The sequence below is a fragment of the Bactrocera oleae genome, chromosome 6 (genome assembly GCF_042242935.1).
Source record: "Bactrocera oleae isolate idBacOlea1 chromosome 6, idBacOlea1, whole genome shotgun sequence".
Taxonomy (NCBI): domain Eukaryota; kingdom Metazoa; phylum Arthropoda; class Insecta; order Diptera; family Tephritidae; genus Bactrocera; species Bactrocera oleae.
In genome coordinates this window covers 28,426,885-28,449,368 of record NC_091540.1, presented here as the reverse complement: position 1 = coordinate 28,449,368, position 22,484 = coordinate 28,426,885, and the positions used below count along the sequence as shown (strand labels likewise).

The window sequence follows — 22,484 nt, the reverse complement described above, 5'->3', positions numbered from 1 at the left end:
AGTTCAAGTCAACGCGCAATTAAAAATTTTGTTCAATTTACCCCAAGCAAACCAGGAAAGTGGAAGCGCTATTAAACATCTTCAGAGGACCGTCAACAATTGTCTTACAAATCTTCATAATGTATATATAGACACGACTAGTTGGGACCCAATCTTAATCTTCTTATGTGGATTGAAACTACCTAAAACTTTACTTCATCAATTTGAGGATACCCTAGAAGTCAACTCCGAAATACCATCATGGAAAACTTTCGACGCATTTCTCACCCATAGATACAAATCTTTAGAAGCAGTAGGAAATCTAACTGACCCCGTTCCAGTTACCCAACCCGACAGTGGGACTTATAGAAAAGGAAAAGACAGGAAATTTAATACCTTTCACCCGAACGTCTCTGGAACTTCGAAATTGAGTTTTCCACACGCTAGTGAAAACCCTGTAAGAAGCAACATCATCTCAAAAAAACCCCAAGACATTGAGAGTTGTAAATTATGTAGAACCCAACATTCCATTCGAGAATGCCCAAAGTTTTTACAAATGAATGTCGAGACACGAATAAACGTAATAAAAAATAATGGTTACTGTTTTAATTGCCTTGGATTATCGCATAGCTTCAAGGATTGCAAGAGCAAATACTCATGCAGAATATGTAGAAAGAAACATAACACTCTTCTGCATCGTATGCCCCATCCCGCTCCCAATCCCTCCCGCAGGGATCAAGAACCCCGAACCCGCCTTTAGACTCTACCAATAGTAGTACCTCCCAAACCACACAACTCAAATAGGAAGCAGGTTTTGCTAGGTACTGCCATAGTGCAAGTTTCTTACAAAGCGCAATTATATACAGCTCGAGCACTAATCGACTCTGGGTCAGAAGGTACGTTCATTTCCGAAAAGTTCCACAGAAAATTGGACATACCCACATTCAAGAAAAACGCACAAGTGACCGGATTGAACAACACAGTCTCCGCAACAGCTACCAAAACTTGCGAACTCACCCTTCGTTCACCAACAAAAAGGGAATTTAAGATAACAACCCACGCGTTTATCTTAAAAACTTTAACCGATAACTTACCCACTCACTCACTTGATAGAATAATTTCTAATAAAGAATTCGGTTTTAGTTTAGCTGACCCTCACTTCTATAAACCCAGACCTGTCGACATTCTTATCGGAAGTGATCTGTACCCACAAATAATTCTCAGTGGCGTACAGAGAAATGTACTCGGGTAGCCCAAGAAACAGAATTCGGTTCCCATCTCCCAACCAACCCATCTCACCCTCAATATTGTCATTTTTCAATAAGACGACCCCAGACAAGTTGCTCACACAATTTTGGGAAGTCGAAGAAGTTGCGAAAAAGCCTCTACCCTCAACTTCGGATATACTGTGTGAGCAACATTATCAAAAAACAACCCGAAGACACTCAACTGGGTGTTACGTGGTAACATTACCCTTTAAAACCCCAGAAAAAATAGACTTGGCAACTCAAGACATATAGCTTTAGCTCAGTTTCTAAGAAATGAAAAGTCCCTATCTAGAAAACCTGAAATAAAAACAGAATACGACAAGGCCATCAACGAGTACCTGGAACTCGGTCATATGATCAAAATAGAATATGACCCCGCAGAGAATACGAAAACATACTATCTACCCAACTGCGAGTGGTATTCAACGCATCATGCCCCACCTCAAATAGAAATAGCCTCAACGATGTATTACACACTGGACCTATTTTGCAAGCAGACGTGGTAATCCTAGTGGTAAAGTGGCGTATGTTTCGAATCGTATTCAATGCAGATATTCAAAAAATGTATCGTCAAATACTTGTTGAAAGCAAACACACTTCATTTCAAAGAATCTTAATTAGAAGATCGCCTAACGACCCCATAGAAGATTTTGAACTACAAACTGTTACGTTTGGTATTAACTGTGCCCCATATTTAGCTATCCGTACCCTCCTCAAATTAGCGGATGATGTACAAGGAACCCACCCACTGGCAGCAGAGATACTTCGAAACGGAATGTACGTCGATGATGTACTTGCAGGAGCACATGACGTAGCAGCTGCGAAAATAGCACGAGACGAACTCACTTCATCTTTGGAGTCCGCAGGATTTGCTCTACGCAAATGGACCTCAAATGACCCAAAAGTCTTATCTGGAATCTCCCAAGAACACCTGTTGGATACCAATTTACTCAGTTTACCGGAATCCAATAGCACAAAAATACTGAGGATCAGATGGAATGCAAAAAAAGATGCATTCTTTTTTCTCATCAACCCTATTCGTTTACTAAAAGAGAAGTATTATCGATTATAGCAAAATTGTTCGACACAGCTGGTTGGCTCAGTCCCGTTGTAGTCACAGCCAAAATAATAATGCAACAAATATGGCTCGATAAATCCGATTGGGATGAAAGTTTAAAACCCTTAACTCTCCATCGCTGGAAAACCTTCATAAAGGATTACGAAACCCTAAATCTGATTGAAATTCCTCGGTGGACCCACTTTTCGACATCCGCGATCATCAATTTCCACGGATTCTCTGACGCATCAGAAAAAGCTTACGCAGCAAACCTATGCATCAGTGTTTCTACAAACACAAATACCTGAACAACTCTTTTGATATCCAAGACTCGTGTGTCCCCAATAAAAAGTATATTTTTGCCAAGGCTAGAACCTTGCAGAGCGGTTCTTCTGGCGAATCTAGTGGATGCGACCCTACCCCAATTAAACATTACTCAGTACCGCAGTCACCTTTAGACGGATTCTACAATTATCCTTTCTTGGCTAAGCAAACCCCCATGCTCATGGACAACCTTTGTATCCCATCGAGTTGCCACAATTGCAGAAAAAGTTGGAACCGAAAATTGGCGTCACATCTAAAGCCAGGACAATCCGGCAGATCTGGGTAGTCGCGGATGCACACCTCTGGAAATGGTTAACAATGTTCTCTGGTGGCACGGACCCAAATGGTTAAAACTCGACCCGAAACATTGGCCAATTACCCGAAAATCAATCGATACAACACTGGAACTGCGGCCAATCAAGACTTTCGTCAACACAACACAAGAGGAAATACTGGATAGATTTTCATCACTACCCAAAGCCATTCGAGTCATAGCATATTTATTCAGATTCTGCTCAAATGCGTCACGCAACAGATCACAACAGCCATACACAACGTTGGAAATAACTCCAGACGAGTTCAAAACTACCCGCACGAAGTTAATTATTTTAACCCAAAGAAAGCACTTCCAGGAGGAGTATGAAGCTTTAACTCAAAAAACCAGCATACACTGAAAAAGTACAATTTTGACCCTAAACCCTTTAATCGATCCCAAAGGAATAATGCGAGTCAATAGCCGATTAAACAATTCAGCCGCATTATCATATAACGAGGGTCATCCGATTATACTACCCTATAGCAGTCGATTAACAAAAGTACTCACCCAATTTACTCACTCAATTACCCTACATGGTGGCAACCAACTAGTTTTACGACTCATGCGAACGGAATTTTGGATACCGAAGCTTAAAACGCTCATCAAGTCCATTTTCCATCAGTGCAAAACTTGCGTCTTACACAAGAAGAGAGAAACTACCCAAATAATGGCAGCTCTGACATAAAAAATTACACCGGCAGAGCGTGCTTGATCACAAAAGGTTATGTATGCGTATTTGTTTGTTTTGCAACCAAAGCAATACACCTGGAGGCAGCAAGCGATCTCACCACCCAAGCATTCATGGCCGCAATCGCACGATTCTTTTCTAGGCGCGGATGTCCCGCCGATCTTTATTCTGGCAATGGTACTAATTTCGTGGGAGCGTCTAAACTCTTAATCAAAGATCGACGAGAATTCACAAAAACACAAGTAACAACAAGTGCAGCACACCAAAACATCAACTGGCACTTTAATCCTCCAGGAGCTCCACATATGGGTGGACTCTGGGAAGCAGGAGTGAAAAGTTTAAAGAGCCACTTAAAAAAGGTGTCTCAGATCCAAAAATTCACTTTCGAAGAATTATCTACCCTTCTAACCCGAATCGAAAGCTGCTTGAATTCTCGACCTTTAAGCCCACTAAGTGAAGACCCCAGGAATATAGAACCTTTAACTCTAGGCCATTTCTTAATTGGTACCCCTTTATTAACCCCAGCAGAACCCAACTAAAAAGATACACAACTAAGCATCTCACATAGATGGCAAAAGTTAAAGATACTCCATCAACACTTCTGCAAACGATGGAAAGAAGAATATCTAAAAGAACTCCACAAACGGTATATGTGGAAATACCCTCAACGCCAAGAAACTCTGCCCCCAAATGAATGGAAACTTGGTCGCATCGAAAAAACCTATCTCGGTGCAGACAATAAGACCAGAGTAGTTGACATACGTACTCTCAGGGAACAATTACCCGCCAAATAACCAAAATAGTCATTGCGCCTTACCAAATAACTAATCTCATTTCTTTATAGTGACATGGCTCCTCAAAATAGCATCAAATCTATCTGCAGCCGACAGAGCAGCCCAGCCTTCACCATACGATCACTCAGCGTCACCCGAAGCATCACCCCACTCTCCGACAATGGGACCCTGGCTAGACGCTTACATGGCTTTAAAGCGACCCTCCCCCCCATTCGAGAAGAAAGAGGAAGTACCCACCGCACGGCCCGACGAACTATCACCCATTCATCAAAACGCACACATAAACACGTCCCCTGTGGGTTGTGTAAAAAGGATCACCGATTGGTGACATGTTCAAAATTTACAAAAATGAACATTCATGAAAAGTTTGACGCAGTAACTAAGTATAAGTACTGCGTCAACTGCTTGGCCAGATCGCACTCAACACAAAGATGCACAAGCGCAAAACGATGCAACATGTGTAACGGTGAGCATCATTCAATCCTACACGGGCACCCCAGGTTGTTCTGCAAAAAGACAACCAAAACAACAAATAGCGACAAAAGACTGCACAAAGACCAAGAGATTCCAACGCTACTGGCCAAGCCGACCCTTATACCCACTGCCATGATAAAAATAAAACACGAGGGCAAATGGAATAAAATCCGTGCCATAATTAACCCGACCCGAAAGGTGACAATCATTGCCTCAGAGCTAGTTCAGAGATTGAGGTTACCGAAAACGTACCTTGACTCTCCCCGCATATGTAAAATCGTCATAGGGTCACTAACTGATCCCGACTGGCATGTCGAAGTTAACTGCCTTATGACGCAGGAATTACCGACCCGACCCTACAATCGTGATATAGGTGGCGAAATCTTTAAGAGATTCGACCACTTAGTCCTAGCCGACCCTATGTTCCACAAGGATGATAAAATCATGATGGAACTGGGAGCAGACATCTACCCAAGGATAATGAAACCCGGATTATTCAACCCAGACAACAGCACCGTGATCGCACAAACCACCGCACTCGGTTGGACTCTAACCGGTGCTTGTGCGATTTAAACCACTCAACCCATTTTAAAACAATATTCCTTAACCCAAAGCGAAATAGATCTAATAACTTTTATTTGCAGACCCTGCAAGGCGGCCGGGATGTTCATACCAAATGAACACATCACTGTACTCTCCTAACTCGTATAAATACGAATTAGAGGACAATGCAAAAGGCTCAATAGCACCAACATAGCTCATAATTCCAATTGGAATTAATCAGCAGATCAAGGAGCAGATATCAACGCGGACGGACAGAAAAGGCGCGAAAATTAGATCGCCCCAGCAATACAACAACAACAGGAGCACCACCAAAATCTACGCGGGATTATAAGCCACATCAGGTTGTAATTAAATGTATAGTTAATTTATATTATTTAAGCCTAACCTAAAAATAACATATAAATTTAATTATACATATAACACTTAACAAACGCACACATAAATATTGTACAATTAACCCACACAAATTGTCTATATTTCTACCCTATATACTAAAAGTAATTAAAGTTACATTTTGTTGTTATTTTATTTGGCACACCGGCAAACTCAACGTCGAGTAACCGACATTTTGGTCTTTCGAGCCGAATCCGTTCCCGATAAAATAAAACCCACCCAATTAAACATCGTTTTCTTATTATACATTCACCCACCCAATCAACCATCGTTTGGATCATCAAAAATAATATATTCGCCCACCCAATCAACCACAAACTTGGATCAGAAAAGCAAGAAGGATTATATACGTGGAAAAAATTGTGAGTACATAAACCCAAATTTTTAAAAATAATATAAAACAAATATAAATAATAAAATAAATATTGTGCTTAACAGGTATTAAGTGCAAAGTATTTGCGAATTTATTATTGTCATATTCCGTTTAGCACTTTACTCATAATACATACATAAGTACGTACTTACAATATATAATATATATTTTTTGAGAGCCAAGCAACGTTACTCTTGGTACCTATTCGTACATAAACGTATATATATATTCAAATTGCATTGCCCGCTCTCTTAAATATTCATTGCTAGTGCATTGCGAGCAAGCAAAAAACCCTGTAGGAAAAAATTCAAATAACCCAGTAGGAAATTTTTCGTTCATCGGAATTTTAAATATTGTGCATATATAAGACACACACAAAAAATTTTTGTTTTGGAAATTCGCCAGCTTTCGGGAATTTGCTTGTTAAAATTTAAATAAAGAAAAATTACTTGAAATTTATTATTTGTTTCATTTAAATTTTATAAATTGTTGCGATATATACTATATAATAAAGAAATAAATAAATTTTCTATCGAAAATGGAAGAATTTAAGTTCTGTATTTCGGATTTATTCGAATATATCGAAGAACATTACGAAACCCACCCCGAAGATGAATCCGTTTATACTCTGGAAATAAAAAGAGTTGAACTCAACGCTATTTACGACAAGGCCAACAAGTCATGCGATGCCTTTCGTAGAACCCCACAAAAACCCCGTTAGACTATTGACTTCATAAAAGTTAAAGAAAAATTTAAAACAAGTCATCAATTATATTTGAAATGTTTGGGATCCATTAACCAAGCTATAGATGATCTTAAGACCCCAACCCCCACAATAAAGGAACGAGCTTCAGCAGAAAACACATCGCGGGACATAGGATCTTCAATTCATCTACAACCTTGTGACACGGACATATTTTATGGCGACTTCGTAACCTGGCCCTCATTCAGAGACATGTTTACGGCCATATATGTAAACAATCACAAAATTAGTAACGTGGAGAGACTGTTTTACCTAATTCAAAAAACCCGAGAAGAAGCAAGAGCAATAGTGAAAAACGCACCATTAACAAATGATGGTTTCTTGATGGCATGGAGGGATCTGGTATCGCAATACGAAAACAAACGAGTTCAAGTCAACGCGCAATTAAAAATTTTGTTCAATTTACCCCAAGCAAACCAGGAAAGTGGAAGCGCTATTAAACATCTTCAGAGGACCGTCAACAATTGTCTTACAAATCTTCATAATGTATATATAGACACGACTAGTTGGGACCCAATCTTAATCTTCTTATGTGGATTGAAACTACCTAAAACTTTACTTCATCAATTTGAGGATACCCTAGAAGTCAACTCCGAAATACCATCATGGAAAACTTTCGACGCATTTCTCACCCATAGATACAAATCTTTAGAAGCAGTAGGAAATCTAACTGACCCCGTTCCAGTTACCCAACCCGACAGTGGGACTTATAGAAAAGGAAAAGACAGGAAATTTAATACCTTTCCCCCGAACGTCTCTGGAACTTCGAAATTGAGTTTTCCACACGCTATTGAAAACCCTGTAAGAAGCAACATCATCTCAAAAAAACCCCAAGACATTGAGAGTTGTAAATTATGTAGAACCCAACATTCCATTCGAGAATGCCCAAAGTTTTTACAAATGAATGTCGAGACACGAATAAACGTAATAAAAAATAATGGTTACTGTTTTAATTGCCTTGCATTATCGCATAGCTTCAAGGATTGCAAGAGCAAATACTCATGCAGAATATGTAGAAAGAAACATAACACTCTTCTGCATCGTATGCCCCATCCCGCTCCCAATCCCTCCCGCAGGGATCAAGAACCCCGAACCCGCCTTTAGACTCTACCAATAGTAGTACCTCCCAAACCACACAACTCAAATAGGAAGCAGGTTTTGCTAGGTACTGCCATAGTGCAAGTTTCTTACAAAGCGCAATTATATACAGCTCGAGCACTAATCGACTCTGGGTCAGAAGGTACGTTCATTTCCGAGAAGTTCCACAGAAAATTGGACATACCCACATTCAAGAAAAACGCACAAGTGACCGGATTGAACAACACAGTCTCCGCAACAGCTACCAAAACTTGCGAACTCACCCTTCGTTCACCAACAAAAAGGGAATTTAAGATAACAACCCACGCGTTTATCTTAAAAACTTTAACCGATAACTTACCCACTCACTCACTTGATAGAATAATTTCTAATAAAGAATTCGGTTTTAGTTTAGCTGACCCTCACTTCTATAAACCCAGACCTGTCGACATTCTTATCGGAAGTGATCTGTACCCACAAATAATTCTCAGTGGCGTACAGAGAAATGTACTCGGGTAGCCCAAGAAACAGAATTCGGTTCCCATCTCCCAACCAACCCATCTCACCCTCAATATTGTCATTTTTCAATAAGACGACCCCAGACAAGTTGCTCACACAATTTTGGGAAGTCGAAGAAGTTGCGAAAAAGCCTCTACCCTCAACTTCGGATATACTGTGTGAGCAACATTATCAAAAAACAACCCGAAGACACTCAACTGGGTGTTACGTGGTAACATTACCCTTTAAAACCCCAGAAAAAATAGAATTGGCAACTCAAGACATATAGCTTTAGCTCAGTTTCTAAGAAATGAAAAGTCCCTATCTAGAAAATCTGAAATAAAAACAGAATACGACAAGGCCATCAACGAGTACCTGGAACTCGGTCATATGACCAAAATAGAATATGACCCCGCATAGAATACGAAAACATACTATCTACCCAACTGCGAGTGGTATTCAACGCATCATGCCCCACCTCAAATAGAAATAGCCTCAACGATGTATTACACACTGGACCTATTCTGCAAGCAGACCTGGTAATCCTAGTGGTAAAGTGGCGTATGTTTCGAATCGTATTCAATGCAGATATTCAAAAAATGTATCGTCAAATACTTGTTGAAAGCAAACACACTTCATTTCAAAGAATCTTATTTAGAAGATCGCCTAACGAGCCCATAGAAGATTTTGAACTACAAACTGTTACGTTTGTTATTAACTGTGCCCCATATTTAGCTATCCGTACCCTCCTCAAATTAGCGGATGATGTACAAGGAACCCACCCACTGGCAGCAGAGATACTTCGAAACGGAATGTACGTCGATGATGTACTTGCAGGAGCACATGACGTAGCAACAGCGAAGATAGCACGAGACGAACTCACTTCATCTTTGGAGTCCGCAGGATTTGCTCTACGCAAATGGACCTCAAATGACCCAAAAGTCTTATCTGGAATCTCACAAGAACACCTGTTGGATACCAATTTACTCAGTTTACCGGAATCCAATAGCACAAAATAACTGAGGATCAGATGGAATGCAAAAAAAGATGCATTCTTTATTCTCATCAACCCTATTCGTTTACTAAAAGAGAAGTATTATCGATTATAGCAAAATTGTTCGACCCAGCTGGTTGGCTCAGTCCCGTTGTAGTCACAGCCAAAATAATAATGCAACAAATATGGCTCGATAAATCCGATTGGGATGAAAGTTTAAAACCCTTAACTCTCCATTGCTGGAAAACCTTCATAAAGGATTACGAAACCCTAAATCTGATTGAAATTCCTCGGTGGACCCACTTTTCGACATCCGCGATCATCAATTTCCACGGATTCTCTGACGCATCAGAAAAAGCTTACGCAGCAAACCTATGCATCAGTGTTTCTACAAACACAAATACCTGAACAACTCTTTTGATATCCAAGACTCGTGTGTCCCCAATAAAAAGTATATTTTTACCAAGGCTAGAACCTTGCAGAGCGGTTCTTCTGGCGAATCTAGTGGATGCGACCCTACCCCAATTAAACATTACTCAGTACCGCAGTCACCTTTGGACGGATTCTACAATTATCCTTTCTTGGCTAAGCAAACCCCCATGCTCATGGACAACCTTTGTATCCCATCAAGTTGCCACAATTGCAGAAAAAGTTGAAACCGAAAATTGGCGTCACATCTAAAGCCAGGACAATCCGGCAGATCTGGGTAGTCGCGGATGCACACCTCTGGAAATGGTTAACAATGTTCTCTGGTGGCACGGACCCAAATGGTTAAAACTCGACCCGAAACATTGGCCAATTACCCGAAAATCAATCGATACAACACTGGAACTGCGGCCAATCAAGACTATCGTCAACACAACACAAGAGGAAATACTGGATAGATTTTCATCACTACCCAAAGCCATTCGAGTCATAGCATATTTATTCAGATTCTGCTCAAATGCGTCACGCAACAGATCACAACAGCCATACACAACGTTGGAAATAACTCCAGACGAGTTCAAAACTACCCGCACGAAGTTAATTATTTTAACCCAAAGACAGCACTTCCAGGAGGAGTATGAAGCTTTAACTCAAAAAACCAGCATACACTGAAAAAGTACAATTTTGACCCTAAACCCTTTAATCGATCCCAAAGGAATAATGCGAGTCAATAGCCGATTAAACAATTCAGAAGCATTATCATATAACGAGGGTCATCCGATTATACTACCCTATAGCAGTCGATTAACAAAACTACTCACCCAATTTACTCACTCAATTACCCTACATGGTGGCAACCAACTAGTTTTACGACTCATGCGAACGGAATTTTGGATACCGAAGCTTAAAACGCTCATCAAGTCCATTTTCCATCAGTGCAAAACTTGCGTCTTACACAAGAAGAGAGAAACTACCCAAATAATGGCAGCTCTGACATAAAAAATTACACCGGCAGAGCGTGCTTGATCACAAAAGGTTATGTATGCGTATTTGTTTGTTTTGCAACCAAAGCAATACACCTGGAGGCAGCAAGCGATCTCACCACCCAAGCATTCATGGCCGCAATCGCACGATTCTTTTCTAGGCGCGGATGTCCCGCCGATCTTTATTCTGGCAATGGTACTAATTTCGTGGGAGCGTCTAAACTCTTAATCAAAGATCGACGAGAATTCACAAAAACACAAGTAACAACAAGTGTAGCACACCAAAACATCAACTGGCACATTAATCCTCCAGGAGCTCCACATATGGGTGGACTCTGGGAAGCAGGAGTGAAAAGTTTAAAGAGCCACTTAAAAAAGGTGTCTCAGATCCAAAAATTCACTTTCGAAGAATTATCTACCCTTCTAACCCGAATTGAAAGCTGCTTGAATTCTCGACCTTTAAGCCCACTAAGTGAAGACCCCAGGAATATAGAACCTTTAACTCTAGGCCATTTCTTAATTGGTACCCCTTTATTAACCCCAGCAGAACCCAACTTAAAAGATACACAACTAAGCATCGCACATAGATGGCAAAAGTTAAAGATACTCCATCAACACTTCTGCAAACGATGGAAAGAAGAATATCTAAAAGAACTCCACAAACGGTATATGTGGAAATACCCTCAACGCCAAGAAACTCTGCCCCCAAATGAATGGAAACTTGGTCGCATCGAAAAAACCTATCTCGGTGCAGACAATAAGACCAGAGTAGTTGACATACGTACTCTCAGGGAACAATTACCCGCCAAATAACCAAAATAGTCATTGCGCCTTACCAAATAACTAATCTCATTTCTTTATAGTGACATGGCTCCTCAAAATAGCATCAAATCTATCTGCAGCCGACAGAGCAGCCCAGCCTTCACCATACGATCACTCAGCGTCACCCGAAGCATCACCCCACTCTCCGACAATGGGACCCTGGCTAGACGCTTACATGGCTTTAAAGCGACCCTCCCCTCCATTCGAGAAGAAAGAGGAAATACCCACCGCACGGCCCGACGAACTATCACTCATTCATCAAAACGCACACATAAACACGTCGCCTGTGGATTGTGTAAAAAGGATCACCGATTGGTGACATGTTCAAAATTTACAAAAATGAACATTCATGAAAAGTTTGACGCAGTAACTAAGTATAAGTACTGCGTCAACTGCTTGGCCAGATCGCACTCAACACAAAGATGCACAAGCGCAAAACGATGCAACATGTGTAACGGTGAGCATCATTCAATCCTACACGGGCACCCCAGGTTGTTCTGCAAAAAGACAACCAAAACAACAAATAGCGACAAAAGACTGCACAAAGACCAAGAGATTCCAACGCTACTGGCCAAGCCGACCCTTATACCCACTGCCATGATAAAAATAAAATACGATGGCAAATGGAAAAAAATACGTGCCATAATTAACCCGACCCGAAAGGTGACAATCATTGCCTCAGAGCTAGTTCAGAGATTGAGGTTACCGAAAACGTACCTTGACTCTCCCCGCATATGTAAAATCGTCATAGGGTCACTAACTGATCCCGACTGGCATGTCGAAGTTAACTGCCTTATGACGCAGGAATTACCGACCCGACCCTACAATCGTGATATAGGTGGCGAAATCTTTAAGAGATTCGACCACTTAGTCCTAGCCGACCCAATGTTCCACAAGGATGATAAAATCATGATGGAACTGGGAGCAGACATCTACCCAAGGATAATGAAACCCGGATTATTCAACCCAGACAACAGCACCGTGATCGCACAAAACACCGCACTCGGTTGGACTCTAACCAGTGCTTGTGCGATTTAAACCACTCAACCCATTTTCAAACAATATTCCTTAACCCAAAGCGAAATAGATCTAATAACTTTTATTTGCAGACCGGGATGTTCATACCAAATGAACACATCCCTGCATTGTTCTCCTAACTCGTATAAATACGAATTAGAGGACAATGCAAAAGGCTCAACAGCACCAACATAGCTCATAATTCCAATTGGAATTAATCAGCAGATCAAGGAGCAGATATCAAAGCGGACGGACAGAAAAGGCGCGAAAATTAGATCGCCCCAGCAATACAACAACAACAGGAGCACCACCAAAATCAACGCGGGATTATAAGCCACATCAGGTTGTAATTAAATGTATAGTTAATTTATATTATTTAAGCCTAACCTAAAAATAACATATAAATTTAATTATACATATAACACTTAACAAACGCACACATAAATATTGTACAATTAACCCACACAAATTGTCTATATTTCTACCCTATATACTAAAAGTAATTAAAGTTACATTTTGTTGTTATTTTATTTGGCACACCGGCAAACTCAACGTCGAGTAACCGACATTTTGGTCTTTCGAGCCGAATCCGTTCCCAAAAAAATAAAACCCACCCAATTAAACATCGTTTTCTTATTATACATTCACCCACCCAATCAACCATCGTTTGGATCATCAAAAATAATATATTCGCCCACCCAATCAACCACAAACTTGGATCAGAAAAGCAAGAAGGATTATATACGTGGAAAAAATTGTGAGTACATAAACCCAAATTTTTAAAAATAATATAAAACAAATATAAATAATAAAATAAATATTGTGCTTAACAGGTATTAAGTGCAAAGTATTTGCGAATTTATTATTGTCATATTCCGTTTAGCACTTTACTCATAATACATACATAAGTACGTACTTACAATATATAATATATATTTTTTGAGAGCCAACAACGTTACTCTTGGTACCTATTCGTACATAAACGTATATATATATTCAAATTGCATTGCCCGCTCTCTTAAATATTCATTGCTAGTGCATTGCGAGCAAGCAAAAAACCCTGTAGGAAAAAATTCAAATAACCCAGTAGGAAATTTTTCGTTCATCGGAATTTTAAATATTGTGCATATATAAGACACACACAAAAAATTTTTGTTTTGGAAATTCGCCAGCTTTCGGGAATTTGCTTGTTAAAATTTAAATAAAGAAAAATTACTTGAAATTTATTATTTGTTTCATTTAAATTTTATAAATTGTTGCGATATATACTATATAATAAAGAAATAAATAAATTTTCTATCGAAAATGGAAGAAGTTAAGTTCTGTATTTCGGATTTATTCGAATATATCGAAGAACATTACGAAACCCACCCCGAAGATGAATCCGTTTATACTGTGGAAATAAAAAGAGTTGAACTCAACGCTATTTACGACAAGGCAAACAAGTCATGCGATGCCTTTTGTAGAACCCCACAAAAACCCGGTGAGACTATTGACTTCATAAAAGTTAAAGAAAAATTTAAAACAAGTCATCAATTATATTTGAAATGTTTGGGATCCATTAACCAAGCTATAGATGATCTTAAGACCCCAACCCCCACAATAAAGGAACGAGCTTCAGCAGAAAACACATCGCGGGACATAGGATCTTCAATTCATCTACAACCTTGTGACACGGACATATTTTATGGCGACTTCGTAACCTGGCCCTCATTCAGAGACATGTTTACGGCCATATATGTAAACAATCACAAAATTAGTAACTAACTGACCCCGTTCCAGTTACCCAACCCGACAGTGGGACTTATAGAAAAGGAAAAGACAGGAAATTTAATACCTTTCACCCGAACGTCTCTGGAACTTCGAAATTGAGTTTTCCACACGCTAGTGAAAACCCTGTAAGAAGCAACATCATCTCAAAAAAACCCCAAGACATTGAGAGTTGTAAATTATGTAGAACCCAACATTCCATTCGAGAATGCCCAAAGTTTTTACAAATGAATGTCGAGACACGAATAAACGTAATAAAAAATAATGGTTACTGTTTTAATTGCCTTGCATTATCGCATAGCTTCAAGGATTGCAAGAGCAAATACTCATGCAGAATATGTAGAAAGAAACATAACACTCTTCTGCATCGTATGCCCCATCCCGCTCCCAATCCCTCCCGCAGGGATCAAGAACCCCGAACCCGCCTTTAGACTCTACCAATAGTAGTACCTCCCAAACCACACAACTCAAATAGGAAGCAGGTTTTGCTAGGTACTGCCATAGTGCAAGTTTCTTACAAAGCGCAATTATATACAGCTCGAGCACTAATCGACTCTGGGTCAGAAGGTACGTTCATTTCCGAGAAGTTCCACAGAAAATTGGACATACCCACATTCAAGAAAAACGCACAAGTGACCGGATTGAACAACATAGTCTCCGCAACAGCTACCAAAACTTGCGAACTCACCCTTCGTTCACCAACAAAAAGGGAATTTAAGATAACAACCCACGCGTTTATCTTAAAAACTTTAACCGATAACTTACCCACTCACTCACTTGATAGAATAATTTCTAATAAAGAATTCGGTTTTAGTTTAGCTGACCCTCACTTCTATAAACCCAGACCTGTCGACATTCTTATCGGAAGTGATCTGTACCCACAAATAATTCTCAGTGGCGTACAGAGAAGTGTACTCGGGTAGCCCAAGAAACAGAATTCGGTTGAATTCTTTCCGGGCCCACACCTGAAAAACCCATCTCACCCTCAATATTGTCATTTTTCAATAAGACGACCCCAGACAAGTTGCTCACACAATTTTGGGAAGTCGAAGAAGTTGCGAAAAAGCCTCTACCCTCAACTTCGGATATACTGTGTGAGCAACATTATCAAAAAACAACCCGAAGACACTCAACTGGGTGTTACGTGGTAACATTACCCTTTAAAACCCCAGAAAAAATAGACTTGGCAACTCAAGACATTAAATATTCATTGCTAGTGCATTGCGAGCAAGCAAAAAACCCTGTAGGAAAAAATTCAAATAACCCAGTAGGAAGTTTTTCGTTCATCGGAATTTTAAATATTGTGCATATATAAGACACACACAAAAAATTTTTGTTTTGGAAATTCGCCAGCTTTCGGGAATTTGCTTGTTAAAATTTAAATAAAGAAAAATTACTTGAAATTTATTATTTGTTTTATTTAAATTTTATAAATTGTTGCGATATATACATACCTATCTATATAATAAAGAAATAAATAAATTTTCTATCGAAAATGGAAGAATTTAAGTTCTGTATTTCGGATTTATTCGAATATATCGAAGAACATTACGAAACCCACCCCGAAGATGAATCCGTTTATACTTTGGAAATAAAAAGAGTTGAACTCAACGCTATTTACGACAAGGCAAACAAGTCATGCGATGCCTTTCGTAGAACCTCACAAAAACCGGGTGAGACTATTGACTTCATAAAAGTTAAAGAAAAATTTAAAACAGGTCATCAATTATATTTGAAATGTTTGGGATCCATTAACCAAGCTATAGATGATCTTAAGACCCCAACCCCCACAATAAAGGAACGAGCTTCAGAAGAAAACACATCGCGGGACATAGGATCTTCAATTCATCTACAACCTTGTGACACGGACATATTTTATGGCGACTTCGTAACCTGGCCCTCATTCAGAGACATGTTTACGGCCATATATGTAAACAATCACAAAATTAGTAACGTGGAGAGACTGTTTTACCTAATTCAAAAAACCCGAGAAGAAGCAAGAGCAATAGTGAAAAACGCACCATTAACAAATGATGGTTTCTTGATGGCATGGAGGGATCTGGTATCGCAATACGAAAACAAACGAGTTCAAGTCAACGCGCAATTAAAAATTTTGTTCAATTTACCCCAAGCAAACCAGGAAAGTGGAAGCGCTATTAAACATCTTCAGAGGACCGTCAGCAATTGTCTTACAAATCTTCATAATGCATATATAGACACGACTAGTTGGGACCCAATCTTAATCTTCTTATGTGGATTGAAACTACCTAAAATTTTACTTCATCAATTTGAGGATACCCTAGAAGTCAACTCCGAAATACCATCATGGAAAACTTTCGACGCATTTCTCACCCATAGATACAAATCTTTAGAAGCAGTAGGAAATCTAACTGACCCCGTTCCAGTTACCCAACCCGACAGTGGGACTTATAGAAAAGGAAAAGACAGGAAATTTAATACCTTTCACCCGAACGTCTCTGGAACTTCGAAATTGAGTTTTCCACACGCTATTGAAAACCCTGTAAGAAGCAACATCATCTCAAAAAAACCCCAAGACATTGAGAGTTGTAAATTATGTAGAACCCAACATTCCATTCGAGAATGCCCAAAGTTTTTACAAATGAATGTCGAGACACGAATAAACGTAATAAAAAATAATGGTTACTGTTTTAATTGCCTTGCATTATCGCATAAATTCAAGGATTGCAAGAGCAAATACTCATGCAGAATATGTAGAAAGAAACATAACACTCTTCTGCATCGTATGCCCCATCCCGCTCCCAATCCCTCCCGCAGGGATCAAGAACCCCGAACCCGCCTTTAGACTCTACCAATAGTAGTACCTCCCAAACCACACAACTCAAATAGGAAGCAGGTTTTGCTAGGTACTGCCATAGTGCAAGTTTCTTACAAAGCGCAATTATATACAGCTCGAGCACTAATCGACTCTGGGTCAGAAGGTACGTTCATTTCCGAGAAGTTCCACAGAAAATTGGACATACCCACATTCAAGAAAAACGCACAAGTGACCGGATTGAACAACATAGTCTCCGCAACAGCTACCAAAACTTGCGAACTCACCCTTCGTTCACCAACAAAAAGGGAATTTAAGATAACAACCCACGCGTTTATCTTAAAAACTTTAACCGATAACTTACCCACTCACTCACTTGATAGAATAATTTCTAATAAAGAATTCGGTTTTAGTTTAGCTGACCCTCACTTCTATAAACCCAGACCTGTCGACATTCTTATCGGAAGTGATCTGTACCCACAAATAATTCTCAGTGGCGTACAGAGAAATGTACTCGGGTAGCCCAAGAAACAGAATTCGGTTGAATTCTTTCCGGGCCCACACCTGAAAAACCCATCTCACCCTCAATATTGTCATTTTTCAATAAGACGACCCCAGACAAGTTGCTCACACAATTTTGGGAAGTCGAAGAAGTTGCGAAAAAGCCTCTACCCTCAACTTCGGATATACTGTGTGAGCAACATTATCAAAAAACAACCCGAAGACACTCAACTGGGTGTTACGTGGTAACATTACCCTTTAAAACCCCAGAAAAAATAGACTTGGCAACTCAAGACATATAGCTTTAGCTCAGTTTCTAAGAAATGAAAAGTCCCTATCTAGAAAACCTGAAATAAAAACAGAATACGACAAGGCCATCAACGAGTACCTGGAACTCGGTCATATGACCAAAATAGAATATGACCCCGCAGAGAATACGAAAACATACTATCTACCCAACTGCGAGTGGTATTCAACGCATCATGCCCCACCTCAAATAGAAATAGCCTCAACGATGTATTACACACTGGACCTATTCTGCAAGCAGACCTGGTAATCCTAGTGGTAAAGTGGCGTATGTTTCGAATCGTATTCAATGCAGATATTCAAAAAATGTATCGTCAAATACTTGTTGAAAGCAAACACACTTCATTTCAAAGAATCTTATTTAGAAGATCGCCTAACGAGCCCATAGAAGATTTTGAACTACAAACTGTTACGTTTGGTATTAACTGTGCCCCATATTTAGCTATCCGTACCCTCCTCAAATTAGCGGATGATGTACAAGGAACCCACCCACTGGCAGCAGAGATACTTCGAAACGGAATGTACGTCGATGATGTACTTGCAGGAGCACATGACGTAGCAACAGCGAAGATAGCACGAGACGAACTCACTTCATCTTTGGAGTCCGCAGGATTTGCTCTACGCAAATGGACCTCAAATGACCCAAAAGTCTTATCTGGAATCTCACAAGAACACCTGTTGGATACCAATTTACTCAGTTTACCGGAATCCAATAGCACAAAATAACTGAGGATCAGATGGAATGCAAAAAAAGATGCATTCTTTATTCTCATCAACCCTATTCGTTTACTAAAAGAGAAGTATTATCGATTATAGCAAAATTGTTCGACCCAGCTGGTTGGCTCAGTCCCGTTGTAGTCACAGCCAAAATAATAATGCAACAAATATGGCTCGATAAATCCGATTGGGATGAAAGTTTAAAACCCTTAACTCTCCATTGCTGGAAAACCTTCATAAAGGATTACGAAACCCTAAATCTGATTGAAATTCCTCGGTGGACCCACTTTTCGACATCCGCGATCATCAATTTCCACGGATTCTCTGACGCATCAGAAAAAGCTTACGCAGCAAACCTATGCATCAGTGTTTCTACAAACACAAATACCTGAACAACTCTTTTGATATCCAAGACTCGTGTGTCCCCAATAAAAAGTATATTTTTACCAAGGCTAGAACCTTGCAGAGCGGTTCTTCTGGCGAATCTAGTGGATGCGACCCTTCCCCAATTAAACATTACTCAGTACCGCAGTCACCTTTGGACGGATTCTACAATTATCCTTTCTTGGCTAAGCAAACCCCCATGCTCATGGACAACCTTTGTATCCCATCAAGTTGCCACAATTGCAGAAAAAGTTGAAACCGAAAATTGGCGTCACATCTAAAGCCAGGACAATCCGGCAGATCTGGGTAGTCGCGGATGCACACCTCTGGAAATGGTTAACAATGTTCTCTGGTGGCACGGACCCAAATGGTTAAAACTCGACCCGAAACATTGGCCAATTACCCGAAAATCAATCGATACAACACTGGAACTGCGGCCAATCAAGACTATCGTCAACACAACACAAGAGGAAATACTGGATAGATTTTCATCACTACCCAAAGCCATTCGAGTCATAGCATATTTATTCAGATTCTGCTCAAATGCGTCACGCAACAGATCACAACAGCCATACACAACGTTGGAAATAACTCCAGACGAGTTCAAAACTACCCGCACGAAGTTAATTATTTTAACCCAAAGACAGCACTTCCAGGAGGAGTATGAAGCTTTAACTCAAAAAACCAGCATACACTGAAAAAGTACAATTTTGACCCTAAACCCTTTAATCGATCCCAAAGGAATAATGCGAGTCAATAGCCGATTAAACAATTCAGAAGCATTATCATATAACGAGGGTCATCCGATTATACTACCCTATAGCAGTCGATTAACAAAACTACTCACCCAATTTACTCACTCAATTACCCTACATGGTGGTAACCAACTAGTTTTACGACTCATGCGAACGGAATTTTGGATACCGAAGCTTAAAACGCTCATCAAGTCCATTTTCCATCAGTGCAAAACTTGCGTCTTACACAAGAAGAGAGAAACTACCCAAATAATGGCAGCTCTGACATAAAAAATTACACCGGCAGAGCGTGCTTGATCACAAAAGGTTATGTATGCGTATTTGTTTGTTTTGCAACCAAAGCAATACACCTGGAGGCAGCAAGCGATCTCACCACCCAAGCATTCATGGCCGCAATCGCACGATTCTTTTCTAGGCGCGGATGTCCCGCCGATCTTTATTCTGGCAATGGTACTAATTTCGTGGGAGCGTCTAAACTCTTAATCAAAGATCGACGAGAATTCACAAAAACACAAGTAACAACAAGTGTAGCACACCAAAACATCAACTGGCACATTAATCCTCCAGGAGCTCCACATATGGGTGGACTCTGGGAAGCAGGAGTGAAAAGTTTAAAGAGCCACTTAAAAAAGGTGTCTCAGATCCAAAAATTCACTTTCGAAGAATTATCTACCCTTCTAACCCGAATCGAAAGCTGCTTGAATTCTCGACCTTTAAGCCCACTAAGTGAAGACCCCAGGAATATAGAACCTTTAACTCTAGGCCATTTCTTAATTGGTACCCCTTTATTAACCCCAGCAGAACCCAACTTAAAAGATACACAACTAAGCATCGCACATAGATGGCAAAAGTTAAAGATACTCCATCAACACTTCTGCAAACGATGGAAAGAAGAATATCTAAAAGAACTCCACAAACGGTATATGTGGAAATACCCTCAACGCCAAGAAACTCTGCCCCCAAATGAATGGAAACTTGGTCGCATCGAAAAAACCTATCTCGGTGCAGACAATAAGACCAGAGTAGTTGACATACGTACTCTCAGGGAACAATTACCCGCCAAATAACCAAAATAGTCATTGCGCCTTACCAAATAACTAATCTCATTTCTTTATAGTGACATGGCTCCTCAAAATAGCATCAAATCTATCTGCAGCCGACAGAGCAGCCCAGCCTTCACCATACGATCACTCAGCGTCACCCGAAGCATCACCCCACTCTCCGACAATGGGACCCTGGCTAGACGCTTACATGGCTTTAAAGCGACCCTCCCCCCCATTCGAGAAGAAAGAGGAAGTACCCACCGCACGGCCCGACGAACTATCACCCATTCATCAAAACGCACACATAAACACGTCCCCTGTGGGTTGTGTAAAAAGGATCACCGATTGGTGACATGTTCAAAATTTACAAAAATGAACATTCATGAAAAGTTTGACGCAGTAACTAAGTATAAGTACTGCGTCAACTGCTTGGCCAGATCGCACTCAACACAAAGATGCACAAGCGCAAAACGATGCAACATGTGTAACGGTGAGCATCATTCAATCCTACACGGGCACCCCAGGTTGTTCTGCAAAAAGACAACCAAAACAACAAATAGCGACAAAAGACTGCACAAAGACCAAGAGATTCCAACGCTACTGGCCAAGCCGACCCTTATACCCACTGCCATGATAAAAATAAAACACGAGGGCAAATGGAATAAAATACGTGCCATAATTAACCCGACCCGAAAGGTGACAATCATTGCCTCAGAGCTAGTTCAGAGATTGAGGTTACCGAAAACGTACCTTGACTCTCCCCGCATATGTAAAATCGTCATAGGGTCACTAACTGATCCCGACTGGCATGTCGAAGTTAACTGCCTTATGACGCAGGAATTACCGACCCGACCCTACAATCGTGATATAGGTGGCGAAATCTTTAAGAGATTCGACCACTTAGTCCTAGCCGACCCAATGTTCCACAAGGATGATAAAATCATGATGGAACTGGGAGCAGACATCTACCCAAGGATAATGAAACCCGGATTATTCAACCCAGACAACAGCACCGTGATCGCACAAAACACCGCACTCGGTTGGACTCTAACCGGTGCTTGTGCGATTTAAACCACTCAACCCATTTTAAAACAATATTCCTTAACCCAAAGCGAAATAGATCTAATAACTTTTATTTGCAGACCCTGCAAGGCGGCCGGGATGTTCATACCAAATGAACACATCCCTGCATTGTTCTCCTAACTCGTATAAATACGAATTAGAGGACAATGCAAAAGGCTCAACAGCACCAACATAGCTCATAATTCCAATTGGAATTAATCAGCAGATCAAGGAGCAGATATCAAAGCGGACGGACAGAAAAGGCGCGAAAATTAGATCGCCCCAGCAATACAACAACAACAGGAGCACCACCAAAATCAACGCGGGATTATAAGCCACATC

The 22,484-nt window shown here is 40.3% G+C and overlaps 3 protein-coding genes across 3 annotated transcripts; all 3 read left to right on the top strand.

The window, feature by feature from the left end:
• Window positions 1-4,273: 4,273 nt before the first annotated feature.
• Window positions 4,274-5,476, top strand: LOC138857865 (uncharacterized). Its single transcript, XM_070111849.1, has one exon. The coding sequence runs from the start codon at window positions 4,481-4,483 to the stop codon at window positions 5,471-5,473; it is 993 nt and encodes a 330-aa protein (XP_069967950.1). The 5' UTR covers window positions 4,274-4,480; the 3' UTR covers window positions 5,474-5,476.
• A 620-nt stretch (window positions 5,477-6,096) lies between these two features.
• LOC138857864 (uncharacterized) lies at window positions 6,097-12,831 on the top strand. Its single transcript, XM_070111848.1, has 2 exons — window positions 6,097-6,219; window positions 11,835-12,831. Exon 2 carries the CDS (start codon window positions 11,839-11,841, stop codon window positions 12,829-12,831), a length of 993 nt encoding a protein of 330 aa, XP_069967949.1. The 5' UTR covers window positions 6,097-6,219; window positions 11,835-11,838.
• Window positions 12,832-13,146: 315 nt separating this feature from the next.
• On the top strand, window positions 13,147-22,481 carry LOC138857835 (uncharacterized). Its single transcript, XM_070111726.1, has 2 exons — window positions 13,147-13,567; window positions 21,155-22,481. The coding sequence occupies exon 2, from the start codon at window positions 21,159-21,161 to the stop codon at window positions 22,149-22,151; it is 993 nt and encodes a 330-aa protein (XP_069967827.1). The 5' UTR covers window positions 13,147-13,567; window positions 21,155-21,158; the 3' UTR covers window positions 22,152-22,481.
• Window positions 22,482-22,484: the final 3 nt, after the last annotated feature.

Excerpts from the sequence above, each read along its gene's own strand:
- LOC138857865 (XM_070111849.1), top strand. The coding sequence starts at position 4,481 with ATGGCTCCTCAAAATAGCATCAAATCTATCTGCAGCCGACAGAGCAGC.
- LOC138857864 (XM_070111848.1), top strand. The coding sequence starts at position 11,839 with ATGGCTCCTCAAAATAGCATCAAATCTATCTGCAGCCGACAGAGCAGC.
- LOC138857835 (XM_070111726.1), top strand. The coding sequence starts at position 21,159 with ATGGCTCCTCAAAATAGCATCAAATCTATCTGCAGCCGACAGAGCAGC.